Source organism: Anastrepha ludens, chromosome 4, assembly GCF_028408465.1.
Source record: "Anastrepha ludens isolate Willacy chromosome 4, idAnaLude1.1, whole genome shotgun sequence".
In the NCBI taxonomy this organism is placed as follows: domain Eukaryota; kingdom Metazoa; phylum Arthropoda; class Insecta; order Diptera; family Tephritidae; genus Anastrepha; species Anastrepha ludens.
Window position 1 is genome coordinate 57,397,906 of NC_071500.1, and position 21,289 is coordinate 57,419,194.

The 21,289-nt window shown below is 37.5% G+C and overlaps 1 protein-coding gene across 4 annotated transcripts in view; it reads right to left on the reverse strand.

The window, feature by feature from the left end:
* The window catches only part of LOC128862470 (voltage-dependent calcium channel subunit alpha-2/delta-3), a 67,338-nt gene that overhangs the window by 33,260 nt on the left and 12,789 nt on the right, over nucleotides 1–21,289 (reverse strand). For 3 of the 4 annotated variants that reach the window (XM_054101120.1, XM_054101118.1, XM_054101121.1), the window contains 10 exons: nucleotides 19,385–19,834; nucleotides 19,166–19,306; nucleotides 16,889–16,972; nucleotides 16,578–16,634; nucleotides 11,999–12,079; nucleotides 10,215–10,289; nucleotides 10,036–10,143; nucleotides 9,893–9,964; nucleotides 9,629–9,831; nucleotides 7,522–7,664 (listed from right to left, as the gene is read on the reverse strand). In XM_054101120.1, the coding sequence (XP_053957095.1) occupies nucleotides 7,522–7,664; nucleotides 9,629–9,831; nucleotides 9,893–9,964; nucleotides 10,036–10,143; nucleotides 10,215–10,289; nucleotides 11,999–12,079; nucleotides 16,578–16,634; nucleotides 16,889–16,972; nucleotides 19,166–19,306; nucleotides 19,385–19,834 (1,414 nt within the window). The remainder of the gene's footprint in view (nucleotides 1–7,521; nucleotides 7,665–9,628; nucleotides 9,832–9,892; nucleotides 9,965–10,035; nucleotides 10,144–10,214; nucleotides 10,290–11,998; nucleotides 12,080–16,577; nucleotides 16,635–16,888; nucleotides 16,973–19,165; nucleotides 19,307–19,384; nucleotides 19,835–21,289) is intronic. The other variant, XM_054101119.1, reaches the window with a different exon arrangement.

Below are 21,289 nucleotides of genomic sequence, written 5' to 3' on the forward strand. Positions count from 1 at the left end.
ACTTAATACAATGATGCAATGTTGCTTCTAATGGGCACATCAAAAACTGGAGCCAATCTAAGATTTAAATGAAGAAAACTATTGAAGTCAAAAGCTTCCAATTCCCAGAATTAAGGTGAAAATCCGAGCACGGTGTAATTAAGAATTTGGTTGGTCAAAACAAAACATAAACAAAAAAATTAAAAGTGTCCAACTTTCTTAAAAAAAAGCTAATACTTAAATTATTTCTTCTGAATTCATAAAATTGGTGATTTATCGATTCCCTCGAAATAGGCCGTTGAGTGATTTCTTCATATTTGGAAACATAAAATAGTCGCAGCGTCTTGGGTATTCTCATGGCTACTCTCTTCTCTCGTAGATAGTAACATAACAAAATTAACTGTCAAATATATTGGGAGGTTGAATTAGTTTTAAAGGTGACACACAGATGGCGCTATTTATCACTTTATCGGGTGGCAATACTGAATATATATTCATGACAAAGCCTCATCCCTAGGCTTTGTTTATCAGTATCTGTCATTTCGCTGAATATAAACAACGCAGTGTTTTCGTGCTCCGAGTATGTCAACTTTCGTGCCGTCGAAACGCAATTTGCGGGAAGCTTTGCTTTTCTGCTTCAATTTGAAAAAAAATACAGCCCAAGCCCGTGAATTGCTGCAGGAGGCCTACCCAGACCATACTCCGTCGATTTCAACATGTGAGTACTGGTTTCGACGATTCAAAAGTGGTGATTTTCACACCGAAGACAAGGAGCGTCTTGGCCAGCCCAAAAAGTTCGAGGACGCGGAATTGGGGGAATTGGTAAACGAGGACTCGTGCCAAACCCAAGAAGAGCTTGCTGAATCATTGGGCGTTGATAAATCAACCGTTTGCAAGCGTCTAAAAGCGATGGGAATGATCCAAAAGCAAGGACATTGGGTCCCGTACGAGTTGAAGCTGCGCGACGTCGAACGGCGACTTTTTACGTGCGAATTGCTGATCGAGCGACAAAATCGGAAGGGTTTTTTGCATCGGGTGGTGACTGGCGACGAAAAATGGATCCACTACGATAACCCAAAACGCAAAAAATCATGGGGTTTGCCCGGCCACGCATCAACGTCGACGGCCAAGCAGAATATTCACGGTAAGAAAATCATGCTCTGCATTTGGTGGGATCAGGTCGGCGTCGTATATTTTGAGCTGCTCCAACCGGGCGAAACAATCACGGGGGATCGTTACCGACTGCAATTGATGCGTTTAAGCCGGGCATTGAAAGAAAAACGGCCGGAAACGGTAAAAAGGCACGACAAGGTTATTTTGCAACATGACAACGCTCGGCCGCATGTTGCTCAACCTGTCAAAAAATACCTTGGAACGCTTGGCTGGGAAGTGTTCCCCCACCCGCCGTATAGTCCAGACATAGCTCCCTCCGATTATCATTTGTTCCGGCATATGAGTCTCGATTTGGCGGACCAGCGGTTCTCCTCGTACGAGGCTACCAAAATATGGGTTGAGTCATGGATAGCCAAGCAGCGGCCAGAATTTTGGAGAAACGGCATCCGGAAATTGCCCGAAAGATGGGCGAAAGTTGTAGCTAGCGATGGCCAATACTTCGAATAAAATATTTTGTACCGTTTTTTCACAATAAAGCCCCAAATCTTCGAAAAAAACCTTTAAAACTAATTCAACCTCCCAATAGGATTTTCCAAACAGAGGAATCGACCCTGGCCTGTTGGCGGAGACCTTCTCTATCACGTGACCCCAAAGAAAAAAGTCACAAGATGTCGGTGGCCAATTGTGATCACCTCTTCGAGAGATAACACGGTCCGGAAACTTTTCCCGTAAAAGATTAATGGTTTCGTTGCTTGTGTGGCACGTAGCGCCGTCTTGTTAAAAATAAACGTTGTCCAGATCAATACCATCCCATTCCGGCCATATAAAATTGTTATCAGCTCTCGATAGCGCAATCCTATTCAAAATACCATCTTGGAAAACCCTTTATTTGTTTGCTTTTTTGCGCCAACTATTGCTAATTGAATCTGCTAGCATGTTTTTCATCGGGATATTTTATCTAAATACATCACACTTTAAAGCAAGGACTTGCATCAGAAGAACTCCTGAATACGGAAATAATTTGTTAGTTTTGCTACTTAATTTATGCTTATTCAGCTCTGTGTATGCTTACATATTTTGAGTCCTGGTCGATCATTTCTACTTGAAATCGGTGTCAAATTTCTCCAAAAGTTCTGCATAATATTCTAGATATTTATATGTGCCCGTAATCGATTGGTGATCATTCCAAACAACTGTCGCCACCTTGTAGGTCGACATAATCAACAGCTCGGTTTACCACAAAAAGTCAACAATCTCGACTGTAACTTGGACCGAGATGCATTATGATGAACCAGCTTTCTGACCGCGATTACGAAACGGCGCAACAAATTTTTCGATTTGCGATTAAACATTGCCGAATATTGCTTTAAATTTTTCAAATCATTGCACTTGCTGTCAATTAAGAGCAAACACGGCAACCATCTTGCGGATAACTTTTTCATATCCAAATATTTATATCATACAAAATAATAGCCCGTTTCTGTAACTATTCTCGATTGAAATAGTCTCACTTGTTGTGTTTCTGTAACAAAATTAGTTCAATTTATCGACAACCACGGTAGTCAATTGAAGTGTTCCATTCCATTTTAGTACGAATATTCGATTGAAATGATTTGGGTAACCAATGGAACGAAATATTGTCGATAATTATTCTGTGAATGAGAATTTCGTGTTTTAATTTTACACCGTTCAAGTAAAGCAATGGTTTGAAAAGTGTTATGAGGACTCAGCTCTCTCAGAAACAAGAATAATACGATGGTTTGCTGACTTCAAACGTGGTCGTAGAGACACCGATGATACACAATGCAGTGGACGTCCCCACGGGGCGGTAGCACCAGAAAATATCAAAAAAACCCACAAAATCGTTTTGAATGATCGAAGTGTGAAGTAGCGTGAGTTAGCTGACATCGTAAAGATGTCAAACGAACGATTGGCTTTATGTGGCATGAGCATTTGATTATGAGAAAGCTCTGTTCAAAGTGCCGCGTTTGCTCATCAAGAAAACGCACTGTACCACAAGTCAATCAAAGCAATGGCAAAACTACGTGAATTTAACTTCGAATTGCTCCCACATCCACCGTATGCGTTAGATTTGACTCCCACCGACTACTGGTTGTTCGCAGATCTAAAAAAATGCTCACCGGTAAGAAATTTCGCTTGAATGAAGAGGTTATCGCTGAAACTGAGGCCTATTTTGAGCAAAAGGTAAATCGTTCTACAAAAGTGGTACTGAAATGTTAGAGCTCGCTAGAATTTTTGCGTTGTTTTTGATGGAAATTACGTTGATGAAAAAGGCTAATTTGAATAAAAAAAAACATGTTTTCCTTGTTAGGCCCGGGACTTTTCAGCCCATGTGTTATGTACCTTAAATTGTGGACGCATTGTAAATTTTTTCCTTAGTGTTAGATTAGTCCGATATGTATCAGATGGTGGACACATTATAGCGTTTCTAGCAAAAAGGGTAGCACATTTTTTTTTCTTAAGTGAAAACACTGATAAGTAAAATTAATTGATAAGGTCAAAAAATTATCAACAGAGTCGTGGAGCTGACCGTGATTCTGCAACTACCGACAACAGTATCCGATTAAATGGTAAGCTACCGGTGATGTTAAGAGGGGGGAAAAATTGTAGGGTGTGCTCTGACCGAACGAAAAAATGAGGAAGACGCGAAACGATGTATTACTATGACCCAGGTCCGAGCCTAGGACACACCTTGGAGAGTACTTACTCAATTACCACACTAGGGAAAATCATAAAATATAATATTAAAATATCATATTTGTAGTATATAAATGAAAATGAAACTTGTAAATAAACTACTTTTGTTTAAAATTCTTATATTTAGGTTAGGTTAGCCTGGTTGGCAATTCTTATATTTGATGTGTTACAATTTTTTATTAAAACTACTGACGGGTAGCTGAATATCCATACTAAAAAACTGATTTGGGCGCAAAGAGTGAAATATGAATAGAAAATATGTACAATATGTAGTTGATTACAGAACTGGTTTTTTAACACAGTGAAATATAATCGAGTCGTGCGAAATGACTCTTCACTAACTGGCATTCTCAACATTTCTGAATGAAGACATTAGCGACAGCTTCATCGGATATTCAAAGACTCCAAGACTTTTGTGGTGCCATTTGCAATGTATGAGTATCCATTTAGTATATGGGACTTAAATACGGTACTTCCTCAAATACAAACGTCGGGCGTATTTCCCCCGTATTTAGCACAATACAAATCGATTTTACATTACATTACATTTTCGGAGAAGTATAAGTAGTTATTTAACAATATAAACATTTCTGTACACACATTTTGGTTTTCGTGCCTACTTTTCTCAATGTTGCCATAAAGAATTGTTGGCATACCATATCTCTCAATGTCTTGCATTTTGGGGATTAATGTTTTTAGAAACACTTTTTCTCGACAAATCGAGCAATTTGGCTCGAATGTAGGGACGGCATTATAATCGACAATCATAGTTTGTAGAATGTTATGGGAGTGATATTCACTGGCCGTGCCATTCCGCTAACGTAGAATGGACTATCGTCCGAACATGATATGCCTGTAGTTTCACTCACCGATGCACCTTCGATTTGAATGACCATTTGGTATATCAAATTCGGCTACGAAATAAATAATGGAAATTACTTGCAACCTCATTCGAAATTAAAAAAAAAAACAAGAAATTATACATGTATGCATTTGGTCAGAACCAATTTTAAATATGTATTAGTAAGATGCAATCAATGTTGAACTCAAAATAAATATTTACTTAGCATAAATTAGTTACTAGCATTGTGCTTTGGTGAGAATGCTTTTCGAAGTGTAAAATTAGTAATTAATATGAATATGTGTTACAATTGTAAGTGCTTTTCTGTGAAATTTACGATAACAAAAAACGATTTATTTAATAATTTTTTACTTTATATTTTTTACGAGCAATTGCAAGAATAAACACAATCGAAACTCAATTTTACTCACAATAGTAACTTTCTTTTTCATTTATGGATGGTAAGCGCCCGGAAGATGTGTTAGCTGTGGATTTGCATTTACATTTATAAATTATGATAATTACGGTAACATTTCTATATGATAAACTTAACGTGAAAATACAAACATATGTAAGTACGATTATGTCTAAAAACCATATAATCCATTTTAGAATGAAAGTTTTGTATTTATTGTTGCCCATCTTCTCTGCACTCTCCTAGACATAAAATAAAGGTATTCTTTTATATTATATAAGAGTATACATTTTGCAGATAGCGCACAAGTCCGCAAACATTGTAATTATATGTATAACACCGAAATAACGTTAAGTTATATCGTCGCATGCTCTTACGATCAATATTAGGATAGACAGAACATTGGTGAAACCACGTGTCTTCCACTGGAAATGCCCAAGCCTAAATGCCTCAGTCAAAAATACTCAGAAGTCATAGAGGCCTTTAATGCATTGGCAGTCTTTAACGGGAATTTAGAATTCATCTTTTAGTACCATATCATACTGCACCCGTTAGACCTACGAATAGTATGATATAAGTTGAAATGGTGGGGTAGCTTGCGCGCAAACGAAAACACCTTGTGTACTCAACTTTAGTCAGTTTATGTATATAGGTATAGGTCTGGACCAATATGAAAGCTCAACTGGTAGTAGGTTTGGATACGAAGTCTGAACGGTAAGTTAATTCTGGTAACATGGAAAATAGAAGCACTTTGAGTTCGGTCCAACCTGTTTTTAGGAATGGACCTTCATTTTGTGGTGGCTGTGTTTTGGCATCCATAGACAGGTAGAGTTCGACGTTGTGTCAACTTTATGTGGAGTTGCTCTGAATGGCGTGCCGGACTCAAAGTACGGTAAATTTTTAGATAAGCTTCTGGAGCTAGCGCGTCTACAAGGTGACGCAAACCATCAATTTATCGGAAGATTTACAATTTTTAAATAAATAGCGTTAAGTGGTTAATCAACCGTTATCACGTAATCTTTGGTGAATTCTCCAAACATAATCTGGTAATTTTGATATGTTTCAGGGGAAAGAGCTCGCATATACAAGTAAAATAGGAGTCACAAAAGCATCAAGTAACAAAGGAGCTAAAAATAAAGAACTACTTGCTATATCTCCAAAATTGTTAGTTTGCGGAACTAACTGCATGAAAATCCATCGGAAATCAGTCTGTGTTATTTGTAAACGATTGTTATCTTATCAGAAGCGGGTGGGTAACACTCGAAGCTCAGCATTAGAAATGTGAAAGTTTTTTTTCAGGCAGCCTCTTTTACATTAGTAAACCAGTAATAATGAATTAATGACAAGGTATTATGGAACTAATTTTTATACTCGCATGTTTTCGATTAACTACAAACACTATCTATGAATGGTGATGTTAATCTATTCTACATATGTACATAGATGGTTTTCGAGTCTTAAGTTAGTAAAGAGCATATGCCGTAAACTATTTATGACTAATAATTGCGCTGTATGACATTTTATATATTTTAGGAGACTTTGGGCGATTTTCGATATGCCAAGCGTCCTGCCTTGCATTCGATTAAGGATCATAAGAATGTTCTGATTGCTTTGCACAATAACATACGAAAATTAATGGAAAAGTTCTAGAATATAAATTATTTTGACTTTATGTGGCCATATGTACCTGCATCAGGGGTGTCCCTATTTGCCGCAAGAAAATCATAATGTAAAAAAAAAAAAAAAAAAATTTTCAATTTACTATGAATTGCTTAGTAAAAATAAAGTCAAAGTTCAGATATAGATATCACCATGAATTTTTTAAACAGCATAAAATATGGGTGGTAATTTTGCATATTTATTAAAAAAAAAAATCGAGTTTACAAACATATATCCGTTATACAGCGGTGAATATGTTTTCCAAATTTGAAAGCAAGGGCTATCTTTTGGATCGAAATATCATTCTGGAAAGAAAAATTAATCGAAATAAATTCAGAAGAATCTTAGCTTCGGCCAACGTTTGGACTTAAAATAAAACGTGTTTCTTAATTAACTTGAGAGTGTTGTGTTCGTGTTCCTTTTTGACATATCATTACCTATGTACATTTTTTTGTTGACTACATAAATACGACTACCACATTTTTATCAATTTCTTTCACCGAACAACTTGCTTTTCGAATTTTCTTTCGGATATGCCAAAGTTCAAAATCGCCTGGTCCATTACGATCAGCTGCGACTTGAGGAGTACACAATTGAAGCTGAAATTTATGGCTTACAACTTTTTATGGCGTTTTAAATAAGGACACCCCTTATCTATACGTATGTATATGCAAATATACCACATGTAAGTATATGCATAAGGCTTTATTTTAAATACTTAAATCTGCTTAGCTATAAATCAGCTTAAATTCAGCTTGGAAGTTTGTTTTTTATTTTTCACTGAAGTTATACTTACAAAACAGCAGGGCTGCATGTTCTGGCGGCACCGCACTCCTACTAAGTGGCCACCTCCAACCAGGTTGTGACATTTTATTCAAAAACCAGACCAATTCTTCTTCAGGTGTTGTAAATGTTTTATTGTTGTGTTTGCAATACAACCTGAATAATGATTGAAAGACAAAATAATTTTGTTTTTTAATATAAATAGCAAATGATGTATGTGAGTCGCGAAATTCAGAGAATTTAGTACAGTAAGAGTAAAATTACATAAATAAGAGGTTTTAAAATGATTTCTATTTATCGCGTCTTACAGTGGGAGTTTCGTATTTTGAAAACTACCAAAATTTAATAAAGAAATGGGTGCAATTTCACATTGACAGTTCTTAAAGTGTGTATGTCATTTAATCCAAATTACAATTTTACAATCTATTCCAGACCTTTAGATGATTTTAAACTGCAAAATGTGAGAATTAAGAATACAGTATATCTGAGATGCTTGGTGCATTTTCAACTATCTGATGGAAGTGTTCGAGTCCTTAAGCCGCCGAATCAAATTAACGTTAAGCTACAAATGCCCCGACCAGTACAGAGGTTAAAATGGTTGAAATATGGATTATAGTCCTAAGGATTTCTATATACATAAGTAAACAATTCTGGCTTAAGCTTCAGAATCGACGGAATCTGTTTTTCTCTGCCCTATAATGTAGGCGCTGATCAGCCGACCACCCTAATATGTATATGTTCTTCTTCTTAATTGGCACGATAACGGCTTCCCGCGATTTTGAGAGAATTTAACAAAACCCGACAGTTTCTATCCCCTGCTAATCTGCGCCAGTTGGACACACCAAGTGAAACCAAGTCCTTTTGCACATGATCTTTCCGACGCAGAGGTACCACATCGAAAACTTTCAAAGCCGGAGCGTTTGTATCCATTCGGCCGACATAACCCAGCCAACGAAACCGTTGAATCTTTATTCGCTGCACTATGTTTATGTCGTCGCAAAGCTCATATAGTTCATTCTTCCATCGTCTGCGAAATCCCCTGCGCCAACGGTAACGTGCAACGGACCAAAAATCTTCCACAGAATCTTTCTCTCAAACACTGCAAATAACGCCTTCCCGGATGTTCTCATTGTCCAAGCTTCTGCGCCATACGTTAGGACGGGCATGATGAAGGCTTTGTAGAAGTGTTAGTTTTATTCGTCGTCGTCGAGAGAGGACTTTACTACTCAATTGCTTCCTTAGTCCAAAGTATCACTTGTTTGCAAGAGAGACCATACGTTGGATTTCGAGGTTGACGTTGTTATCGGTGTTAATGTTGGTTCCTAGATAAACGAAGTCGCTTATAATCTCAAAATCATAACTGTGAACAGTGACGTGGGTGCCGATACGCGAGTGCGTCGACTGTTTGTTTGATGACCGGAAGTAATTCGCTTTGTCCTCGTTACCTATCAGACCCATTCATTTTACTTCTTTATCCAGTTTAGAAAAGGCAAAACTAACAGCGTGGTTTTTAAGGCCGATGATGTCAATATCATCGACATACGCTCGCAATTGTATGTTCTTATGAAAAATTGTGCCTGAGCGATTAAGTTTTGCGGCTTGCATGATTTTTTCCAGTATCAGGTTAAAGATGTCACTCTACACAGAATCAGCCTATCTGAAAACTCGTTTGGTATCAAACGGCTCGGAGAGGTCCTTTCTAATTCTAACGGCGCTACTAACAAATACGTGGCATGGGCTGCTCTGCCTTTAAAGCAAAGTATATTCAAAAGAGTAGTGAGCAACACAATAAAAAATCACCAGTGTGAACATTAATTTTATGAGTTTTTAATAAATTTTGGCTTATTAACGCGCCTCTTTTGTAAGTTTACGCAATTTTTGTAAAGCAAAAACCTTTCAGGATAGACTAGTTTCAAAATACAAAAAGCTCTATGCAAATCGGGGTGAATATTTATTAGCATACGTACATACATATATTAAGGTTTTTATTTTGTAAGATGTAGAGATTAAGCTCACTCTAATATAATATTAGGGTACACATACATACATTAGGGTGACCGGCTTGAATACATATGTTTTCTATACATTCCTGATATCTGTGATCAAATCAATGGACTTACCAGGTTGGATGAATTCGCCAGCGTTTACCACCAAAGTAGTTCAACAAGTTATCACCTTTAATATTCATGCGGTGTATCTCATTTTCGGCACGTATGGACAAACGATGTACACCATATTGCTCGGGATATGTGATTACCAGCGTAAATGGTGTATTCGGTATCGCTCTCCAATAATATTGCCGTTTAATGCGAGCAACACGTTTCTGAAATAAAATTTGTATTTATCATTGCACTTTTTATATTTCGGTGAAGTTTTTTCTTTACCATTTCGTCGAAATGATTTTTCACTAGCATCCATTTACTACCAGTTGATTGATTTATTATCGAATCTCGTATCTATAAATTATTCATAAAGAAATAGGAAACATAAATGAAAATTCTAAAAAAATAGTAAAGGAAATTAATACCGTTAGTAGTACTGGATTGAAATCTCTTGGTGCTCGATCATCGTCCAATAATTCGACTTCTATCATATCCACGCTATTGTAAGCGGGCTTTAAGATATTGCCTTGAAACTTTAAGGGAATGAAAAAGTGTTACAATTGATTTGTTAATATAAAATTATTGTTAATTATTCAGAACTTACTATTGGACGAAAATCTGGATGGAATAGTATGTAACCGTTATTTGTTACAATAAATGCGTACCCGTTGACGCCGAGCTGTAGTTTAAAGAATCATTATTAGTCATAGATTTTGAATATAATATGTAATAATTCATGCATATAATTCCGAGCTCTAGCAAGCTTTCGGATCTTTTTGAGATTATATTTTCAATTTGTCACATGTGCTAAAGGTACAAAAGATATTACCAACAATATCTTACAAATAGATAATTGAACATAGATATTAATGAGGGGAAAACCCTGCCCCCTCCCAAGCTGTGAAAGTGCCGGATGGCACTACGGCTCTTATAAGAGAATAGTCTGCGCTGACGAACGGTCACCCTCTATGTACAGGGCAGCTGTGGTCTTGGTGGAAGAGGTATGGGAGGGAGTCAAGCTGAAGGTAGTGAACAAAAAGGATCTACCTGTGCGTTCGCGTGCACGTGTCTGGCTCCCTTCCGAATCCTCTGCTTCGAAGGAGATGGAGGAAATCCTCCGCTACTGCAATCCTAAACTTCCTACGCACAACTGGAGGGTAGTTAAGGTGGAGAATACTGAGGGATCCTATCGGCAAGCGCTGATTCTGCTGAATGCAGAGTCTCTTGGTCCTTTCGCTGAAGCAAAGGAGGTCAAGGTAGTTCTTAAGATCTACCAAACCAATGCCAGAGGACATGCCTCTCCATATCTGGAGGTGCTGGGAGAAGAAAGACGAACAATAGAGGAACCTCCTGTGGGCATAGTGAACTTGTTTATGGATGGATCGAAGTTGGAAGGACAGGTTGGCGGAGAAGTTTTTTGCAAGGAGCTCCCCATCACACTCAAATTCAGGTTACTGGACCACTGCAGTATGTTCCGGGCAGAGGTAGCCGCAATAAAGGAGGCAGCTGTCAAGAAAGTAAATATTTACTCCGACAGCCAATTGGCAATTAGGGCCCTCGGGAATTGGGATCCCCCTGATTACCTGCGGTCTGCTCCTGGAAAGATGGACTACGCTCCAACTTAGCGAGCGCTGAACAAGTACACGAACTTGCAAGATCGCAAAATCCTTCTGGCCATGTGTGGATCGGGGGCGCTCGGGTGAGCTTCTGAGGTTGACAAATTCTCGGCTTTCGAACTTCGTTGGTTTTCTCAAGGGGCACTATGCGCGAGGAGAGCTTGCTGTGAGACTTGGAATTACTTCGAGTCCTTTTTGGGCCGTATGTGTGGAGGAGGAGGTGGAATCATCTTAGCACCTTCTCCTTAGCTGCCCTTCTTTGGCGGGGCTAAGATCTAGGCATTTTGGCTCTTACTTCTTTGCTACGACTGCTGATATAACTGGCGTTGACATTAAAAATCTGATGAAGTTCATCAGCAATATAGAGCGGTTGACGCAAACGCAGCACAGTCATCGTTCATAATCTACACACTCTAAGCCCATCCTCCTAACCATCCCACTACCATCTCTCCCCGCCCTCTCCTTTCATACCATCGGTTTTCTCCTTTACAATGCTATCACAAAAGACGAATCCGGTTGTCTTCCTCCAAGTGTGCCCATTCCAACCTGACCTGACCTGACCTGAGGATTGAATTCTGTCAGACAATCGAAAACACACTCCTTCGTTGATCGGTAGTTTTCGATCTTTTGCTTCCCCGAGCTGCCATTTAACGTTTCGCAAACTAATCGAAACTGCATTAGTGTGAAACTCTTATTTTAATAAAACAGTAGAAGCATTACTGCTTCACTAGTCCTGGGATTAGCTTTGCAAAATATATATAAGTATACTCACCAGAAATGGGGATAGCATTTTTTTGATATCTCTAATAGGTACATCCGTGCCCGCAACACCCAGTAGATTGGCAATTTTTGTCTAAAGACAAGTTTAACGATATTATTACAGTGGAAAAATATAATATATGCATGTTTGTCCTACTCAAACTATTCATACAGATAGCAACAGGGAAGTAAATTTTCTACTATAAATATGTATATCTGTTGTCTAACAATACGATTACAGTCACTAGATGCCACAGAAAGAAGTTTTATTCTAAATATGTAGCAACTTATTAAGCAGTACAAATACATAGTTACATATAAGGAAGTTCATTTGTATGTAAATACTTTGCAATAAAAATTATGTAAAGCTACTCAATCTGCTTTTGGTTTGTTTGAAAACACAGACCGACAATATTTGATTGACATTCAGAACCAAGAACTAGGCTATACTTTTCCGCAAGTCCGTGAAGTGTGAGTCCGAATCTGTCTCAGATTCCCTCCAGCAAGTCAAGCTTTCAAAATATTCCGGCTTAAAATTGCAAAAAAAAACAAAAAAACATAGCCAAACATATATTTGAGATGATGTAAGACAATTTTTTGTAGAGGCCGTGGCCCATTATCATTCCAGGAAGTTTATTTATTAATCTATGAGATATCCTTCGGAAAACTGTAGTTCTTCGAGTTCTTTGCTAAAATGTGGGTCAGCCTGTGTAATCTTAAGCGACTCATTACTTCTAACAAACTTGTTAAATATTTCATTCTAGATACCAAAATATCTATTATACATATTATTATAGCTAAAAAACAGTATATAATGGGTTAGAGTAATGGAATGTAGGAATTTTATATTGATTATTATTTTACATGTATAACGCTATCAAATTGCTTAAAACTGCTATACTAATAAATACAGAACGGCCAAACCGAACATCGAACGGAACTTTTGGGCCAAACATGGCCGTGACCCATGTTCGGTCGGTCTGTACTAATAACTGACATATTTTCTTTAGTGTTGTTTTTTCAGCTAACCTCTACCATAACAATTCCCTTTTTATGCCAATAAACACATTTTCGTTCTCTCATAAGCTTGCCGAACTCTCTGGCCGTTATATATAATGATTAGCTAATGTGAAGTGAAATTAATAGTCCGGGAGCCAGGGGTCATTTTCACTTCATCATTTCATGCCGACTGATTTTAATACTGAAGGCAGACGCCATCCAATGGATGACGAAACCAACCGTCAGCTGGTCCAGTAGCGGTGGGGACGCGCGTGGGATGCTGCGAAACGTGTCGAAAAAAATTTTTAACAACTCATTTTTTGTGAATTGTTGACATTTAGTAGAATAAAAAAAAAATAGTCAGTTGCGCCGTAGAGGGGGGAAAACACGTCAGCTGAACAGGTGAACTTGTAAAAAAAATAGAAAAGTAAAACTACTTTATGCGGATTGAAATTTATGCTTTATCCTTTATATTCTCTCTATATAATCTCCACCGAGTATTTTTAAATAAGAAGAAATGGCTCGGCTGTTAGAAGTTTCAGAGGTCATCCAAGAAACATGGGCCTACTTAGCTGCCTCGCAGAAATTTTAATATTTTTAAGGCATCGATAAATTGAAAAATGTTAGAAGAAGTGTATTTGGCTAAAATGAAATTATGTTGAAAAATAAATTCTTTTGCAGAAAGAGTATTCGTTAATTGAAATTTCAAGCACTATTGACTTAAGTTTTCGGTAATATTTTTAAAAAAGTATTTATTTAGAAAAAACCAAAAATATTAAGGCTTCTCAAACGAACTTAAACTTAAATTTTTCTACAGTACCATAGGTATTTATTTAGTTATGGTAGAAAATATAATCTAAATGTATTGATTACGTTGGCTCTAATTTCTTATACTATTTTCTGAAATTGAAGTTTTCCAAAAAAATGTACATTTGCATAAATGGAATTAAAAGTCGAAAACTGAAAACAACGCTATATAGAAATTGAAACGGATGAAAATTTAAATTAAAAATTTGGGACGATAATTTTAAGGTCGCAAGGTGTATCGTAAGTAATTTGATATCAGGAAAAACGAAAGGAATTGTTATTGTTTTTGTAGCCGTTCACTAGGCCCTGCCAGTGCGGTGTAGTCACCGATCGTCATCGTCTAACTTATCTAACGACAGGAAACGTGCTGTTTTGACAGGCTGGGCTCAGAGGGAGAGGGATGTTAGGTAAGTGAGTTTGAGAGGGCATATGAAAAGGTTGTTAGTGTCGTGCGGGGTGCCTTCACATGCCGGGCATATATTGAGTATGTAGAGGTCGATTCTGGATATGTAGGTGTTCTCTGTTGTTACAATATCCAGACCGTAATTGAGTCCCAGTTACGTGGGCTTCACGGGGCAGCTGAACCTCTTCGTCTGCAATGAGTGGTGGTTGGGCTCCGATAACGAGGTGGGGAGTTTTGGAAGCTAGCGAGAGTCTCTCGATGAATACCGTTTAATATCTGCATATAAATTGTCTGATTCAGTCGTTGCAGTCATATTTGGCCCGGGGTCTCGCCGGTGTAGTCCTCCTAACTCGCCTGGGAGGTAGATCAGATTCTAGCAAGTATCTGCAGTGGTGATTCCTGTGTTAACACCCCAGCAGCAATTTCTAGCAGGAATTTTCTCTGTGCTCTTTGACCGGGAGCATGGAAGCGTCATTGTGAAGGTGTTGCAGGGGAGACATCAGAGGCATCCTGGAGCTTTGCCCACTGCAAATCACTAGTACCAGGGGATCAGACGGGCGCAGCATAAGTATCAACCGAACAATTGCTTAAAATGTCGCCAGGAACATTTCTTATTCTTGCCGGCTAGCGATTTATGAATCCTGTAGTGGGTTTGGACCATAGTAGGAATTGCTGCTGTATGTACCGCGAAGGAGAGCAAATTTCCGAAGGTAACACCGAAATATTTGGAGTTGTTAACGGTCGAGCGAATATATATAATACGCCAAGTTTTGGAAAAGACTCATGCAAGCAGAATTGAGACACATCACGAAATGAATACGGCTATGCATGATGACGTTGTTTAATACCAGCAGTGCCGTCAGAATTGGGAAGGAGTTTTCTGAGCTGTTTGATACTAAACGAGGTTTCAGGCAGGGTGACTCTCTGTAGTGTGACTTCTTTAATCGGTCAGGCAAAATATTTTACAAGACGGTACAATTGCTGGCGTATGCAGATGATGTCAACCAGCATTGGCACCGATAACAATGTCAGCTTTGAAATCTAACAGGAATATCTCTTGGCAATAAGTGCTACTTTGGACTAAGTAGACAATGGAGTGGTAAAGTTCTGTCAATGCTCGTATCAGGCACGATCTTTCGTATGGCGCAGAAGCTTAGGCGATGACAACGATGGGAGAAAAATGAAAGGCAAAAACTTGAACGTTTAAAAGCACTGTAAAAGAGGGAATTAGAGGTATATTCTGACTTAGGATTGCTGCTCATGTGGCTTAAAATGCTTTTTTAAGGGATTATACACGCAGTTACACCCACATTTGAGAAGGCGTTTCAGAGTGTCTTTAAAGTGCTTTTCAAACTTTAAACGCGTTTTTCTCAAAATGGTGTTTTCAAAGTCGGTGACCAAAATTACTCGAAAACGGCTAACGCGAGCTTCTTAAATATATTTTTTAGTAATTAATCGAAGATTTTTTCTCACCGATAAATATTTTTTTATAAACAATTTAAGGCCGAAATTTCGATCAAAAAACGATTTTTTTTGTTTTGAGAAACCGCCAGTTTACTATTTTGCTTATTCCTTCGATTTATTACTAGTTTTAACATTACTTTAACGAAATCGGTTTGGTTTTGTTTTTTCCAAATAAACATTTTTACTATTTCTAAGTCTTAAAATACAGTTAAAAGATAACAATGTGCATAAATTGTAGATCAATAAATTTAAATGTTTTCTCAGAAAAAATTCTGGAAGCTTCGTTTTTTTCGGCCTTCTAACTGTATATAATCCCTTAAAGAATTTCACCGTCTTCAGATAGGTTAATAGCAATAAAATATGAAAAAGTGTAAATCAAATGATGACGCTAACAAAAAAATTCCATGGTTATTGAATCGATCGATCTCGATTTTACCTTATAAAAATTGTACCATGCATTTAGTTAGTATATGTACTATATTTTTATCAAAATTAATACAAGAGTATACAGATTTCATATCTACTTATATTAAAACGTTTTGTGGGTAAATAAAAATGTATAGGGAAAACTGCAATGCTGCTGGTTTTCTTAACAACCTATGAAGCTTACTTTGTTAATTAAATACGTAAATGTAGTCTTCCACACACATGTTATACATACATTTGTATATAAATATTTTCCAACTAACTGATTTGCTCTACTTTTATATGTATGTGTTTTCAAGTGGTTCTAGCAAGTTTTGGTTTGTTTTTAATCAAATTTCTGTACTAGCTATGTATATATATGTATTTATGTATGCAATTTAAATTATGTTTATTTAAACGTATGACGCAACAACAATAAATTTACGCTAAGGATCTTAGCAACGGATTTCTGACTACGCGTTTTCACTGTTTTTTTCCAAATTTCTCTAGGTACCTCACGAGTTTGTAATTCCCAAAGCGCCTCATTTATTAAAACCTCTTCGGTGATATTCTGTTTGTGTAATATTTGATTGGTTTGTTCATTAGTATATACAGCAGGTAAAATATATGTATGTACATATGAGAGTTCAACGTTATATTGAAATTTATATGTATTAAATATTTAATTTTTTGATAATTTTTTTGTACTTTTGCAATAAAAAATTATGATTAATTTTTCCATATGTTTTTGGATGAGATGTAAATGTTGTTAGTGTAATAAGTTTTTCCATATATATGTATACTTATATGTATTGATTGACTTACAGCATTCATGCGCCGATCATAAACAGGCATAGAGACAGTAGTCATAAATTGATATACTTCAGATTCGAGCGGTTGATTCCAGGCCTTCGTAAATAAATATCATATAAAAAAGATTTTTATGTTAAAATCTTTGATGTTTGCTTGTTACATATATTAAATTTAAAACAAAATATATTATTACAGCAATTCACAATTGGTGCAAATAATCTGACATCATGGCATTTGCCAAAACAATAATTAATATGCAAGAAAAATATTGTTTTCCGTTGCCAATCTGTATCCATATTTGAAGCGTTTTTCAATAACAGGTGTTATTTCAAATAGGATTGCGCTATCGAGAGCTGATTTACAGTTTTTTATGGCCGGAATTGGATGGTATTGATCTGGACAACGTTTATTTTCAACAAGACTGCGGTACGTGCTTCACAAGCAACGAAACCATTGATCTTTTACGGGAAAAGTTTCTGAACCGTGTTATCTCTCGAAGAGGTGATCACAATTGGCCACCGAGAACTTGTGATTTAACTCCTTGTGACTTTTTTCTTTGGGGTTCTCTTTATAATGAAATAAACATAAATGAATATTAAAAAATGGCAATTTTCTTCGAATATCAAAATAACACCTCTTATTGCAAAACCCTTTACATACATACTTATACATGTATAGTAATAATATGCGAAGGCATTTTTGGCACCGTTTGTTCGATTTTGAAAAATACAAAGTCGAGTTAAATGCTGTTGCTATATAAAGTTCGATGGGGTGTTAGTACAGAGATTGCAATTCCATGATATTGTTACTCAGTGGTTCAACTTAGAGATTTTAATCTTATCTTAGAGCTAGTAAGAGAGTAAATGTGCAGAAATAAGTGGTATATTTTAAACATATATGTGTATACAAAGTTTACAGTTCGTACCACCTTGATCAAAAAGTTCCCGAAACAACCAGGTGGCGCTCTAAATCAACTGAATTGAGTTTTGTTTTTTGTTAGGATGACACCGCTGTGATACTCTAACGCAAATTATATAATGATACTCTAAAGAAAACAGCCATTTACGAGTGGCATGAATGCTTTAGAAAAGACCTTAAATCCATCGAAGATGGCGAACTTAATGGCAGGCCGTCGACATCGAAACTGATGAGAACATGAATAAAGTGAAACTAAAGTTGATCAACAACCGCAAATTAACCATCAGAGAGCTGACAGAGAACTTAAACATTGCTTCTGCACAATATTTTATTGTAGGTAATGATTTGACAAAACTCTCGCATATTAGTTATCAAGCAACAGAAAAAATAAACATTAGAAATAAGAGGGGAAAAATAGAAATATGTCACTGTTTTACTCTATGAAAGAGAAGAATTGATCATTTTAAGTAGACAATTATTTAATGAGCTAGAAGATGTCAGCAATGCGCAACTCAGTGATCTTCTAAAGTTTGTGAAAAATTCACATTGGTTTTGGGTGTTTCCAATAGCAGGCAACCGCTGAAACCTAACCTGACCTAACCTTACATTTAAGATTCTGTAAGTGGGAGATCATGGGGCGAATTATATAAAACGCTTATACGAATTGTGTACAAAGATTTCAGATGATCTTTTTACAAAGTGTTGCTGACAAACAACCATTAATCATTATAATTATGGATTCCCAGTTTGAGCCTCGAATTGGACCGAAAGATCATATTTTAAAAGAAATGCGTTTTCGTCACGACAGTCTAATATAGAAGATTCGGACTTGAACCTTTGAGCTTTACGACGACATACAAGTATGTAGATATAATGCAGCGAATAAAGATCCAGCAGCTAAGTTGCTTAGGTCATGTCGTCAGATGGATGCAAATGCTCCAGCTCTGGATGCGATACCTACTTTTAATAACAGAGGAAGAAGGAGTTCTCGTTTACGTATGCAAGATCAGGTGGAGAAGGACTTGACTTTGCTTGGTGTGTCTAATTGGAACTCGCCCAAAATTGCTTAAGCGGTTATCACCCCAAATCTATCGACAAATTGATTAGTTGCCTTGATGGGTTATAAACAGGCCTGCCTCTGAGCTTCGTTTTGGCACGTTAGGCTTTTTTCGTAGGGTAGGCTGTAAGATCGAAACTGCGAAGTAGAGCTAGAAGCTGTCAACAAGGCTTAAAACTTTGTATTAATTTACGTAACTGCGAAGCCAGCGGAGGCAGTATAAGAGATATAGATATTATGGAAATATCGAATCACTCATGTAAAGAGGTCAATTTCTCACTTAAATCAATTTTGTCTGGTATTTAAAGTCATACCGCTTTATTGCGTTGATAGATGCGTTTGTGTACTTGGCTGGGCTCCAGCATGCGGCTACCTTCTCGGCGAAATTCCAAAACATCCTCGCGCTGATCATCACACTGCTTCATTTCCCATAGCCAATCGGAGAGTTTTGGGTCCTTAAAATACAAAATTAATATTAGTCTACAATTCATACTAATTAATTTATTTTTCCTATAATTTTAGTTCGCACTTACAATAACATCAGCATACACCTGCGTCCACACAACAGGATGATCATGTTTACCTAGAACAAGGGGTCTCGCCATTACTGGTATATAATTGAGCACCATCTCACGGACCTCGGCCATATCACTCAAGTGTACATAGTAACCTTGATTAGCGCATGCCATCCACTTGATATCCTTAACATCGGCTACTTCCTTACCAATGAGATATGTGAAAACGCGCACAGGTTTGAATGGCAAATCGCGCCAATTGTATTGTTCAAATACATCCTCATAGGTAAAAGGCGCACCATCACTAACGATCATGATGGCTTGATTGCATTGTGCACCACGAAGTTCCGTACGAAATTGTTCCAAAACTTCAAAAGCTTTCGTCAATGCAGCTGTGAAATTGGCAATGTTGGCAATTTTTATAGAGTCAACACCTTCCATGAGCTCCCGAATATTGCCAAGATTCGCCTGATGAATGGTGAACGGAAGGATATGTGAATGTGTGTTTGGGATTATGAGTATGGAGATGCGTGACAAGTGATTTTGAAAAGTATTTGTAAAAATAATATACAAAAAAGGCGAATAGGATAACTCAGATTATAACCAAGTATTTCAAGTGAATGCAAATATATAAATATATTATAAAAATGTATTAAAAAAATATTAGAAAACAAGGGTAAGTAAATGTAACGAAAAAAGCCAAACAAACCTAAAATTTAAATAGAGCATTTAATTATATTAGGTATCGAAAAACTTGTCGTGAGAGGCTTTGCCGGCTCTTTTGTATTATTGTCTGATTTTTCTTATTTTCGCGAGTATATGTTCTGCATAATATTTTGTACTAACGGTACGGTACTAGAATTAAAATAATCGCGCGACACTGGGGCGGCCCAGTGTAACATTAAACGAAATATGAGCTGGTCTTCATTCCAAGATTGGCTATCGAAAGGCTGCAAGTAAAAGTCCAAGGGCTTATTCTCTTAATAACGGATCATTATCGAGTTTGTTCACTAGATTTTACGTTTTCAGATTTCAGATTTTGGTTAACCAATACTTTCTCCGAATTCGCTGAAATAAGTGAGGGCGAGGAGCTTGAGATGCTGGCCAATAGGAACAACGCCCGAAAATTCTACCAGAAAGTTTGGCGGCTTACAGACTGGTGGCTGACATCCAGAGCATTCTTAAATTATGGAGGGAACACTTCTCGAACCTATTAAATAGTGACAGCTGCGCATGTCAAAGAGAATGTGAAGATCCCGATACCCTAATCGTTGACGGAATTGTCGTTCCGTTACCCGACCATGACGAGGTGAGAATAGCGATAACGCGTCAAAAGAACAACAAAGCCGCGAGCGCCGACGGACTGCCGGCTGAGCTATTCAAACATGACGGCGAGGAGCTGGTAATTGGAATTGGAATTTAAGTGTGCCCTGCCCAATCCATAAGATGGGCTATCCTGCAATCTGTGCCAATTACCGCGGGATTAGTCTTCTAAATATCGCCTATAAGGTTCTAGCGAGCGTATTGTATGAAATTCTGAAGGTGGGCAACCAACTTATTGGACCTTATCAGTGTGGCTTTAGACCTGGAAAGTCTACCATCGACCAAATATTCACAATACGCCAAATATTGGCGCCCCTGAAAGCTGCATTTGACAGTACGAAGAGGAGTTTCCTGTATGCCGCGATGTCTGAATTTGGTATCTCCGCAAAACTAATACGGCTATGCAAGGTGCCGTTGCTCAACACCAGCAGCGCCGTCAGAATTGAAAAGGACTTCTCCGAGCCTTTTGCTACCAAACGAGGTTTCAGACGGGATGACTCGCTGTCGTGTGACTTCTTTACCCTGATGTTGGAGAGCATCGTACGAGTTGCAGAACTTAATAGCTCAGGCACAATATTTTATAAGAGCGTACAATTGTTG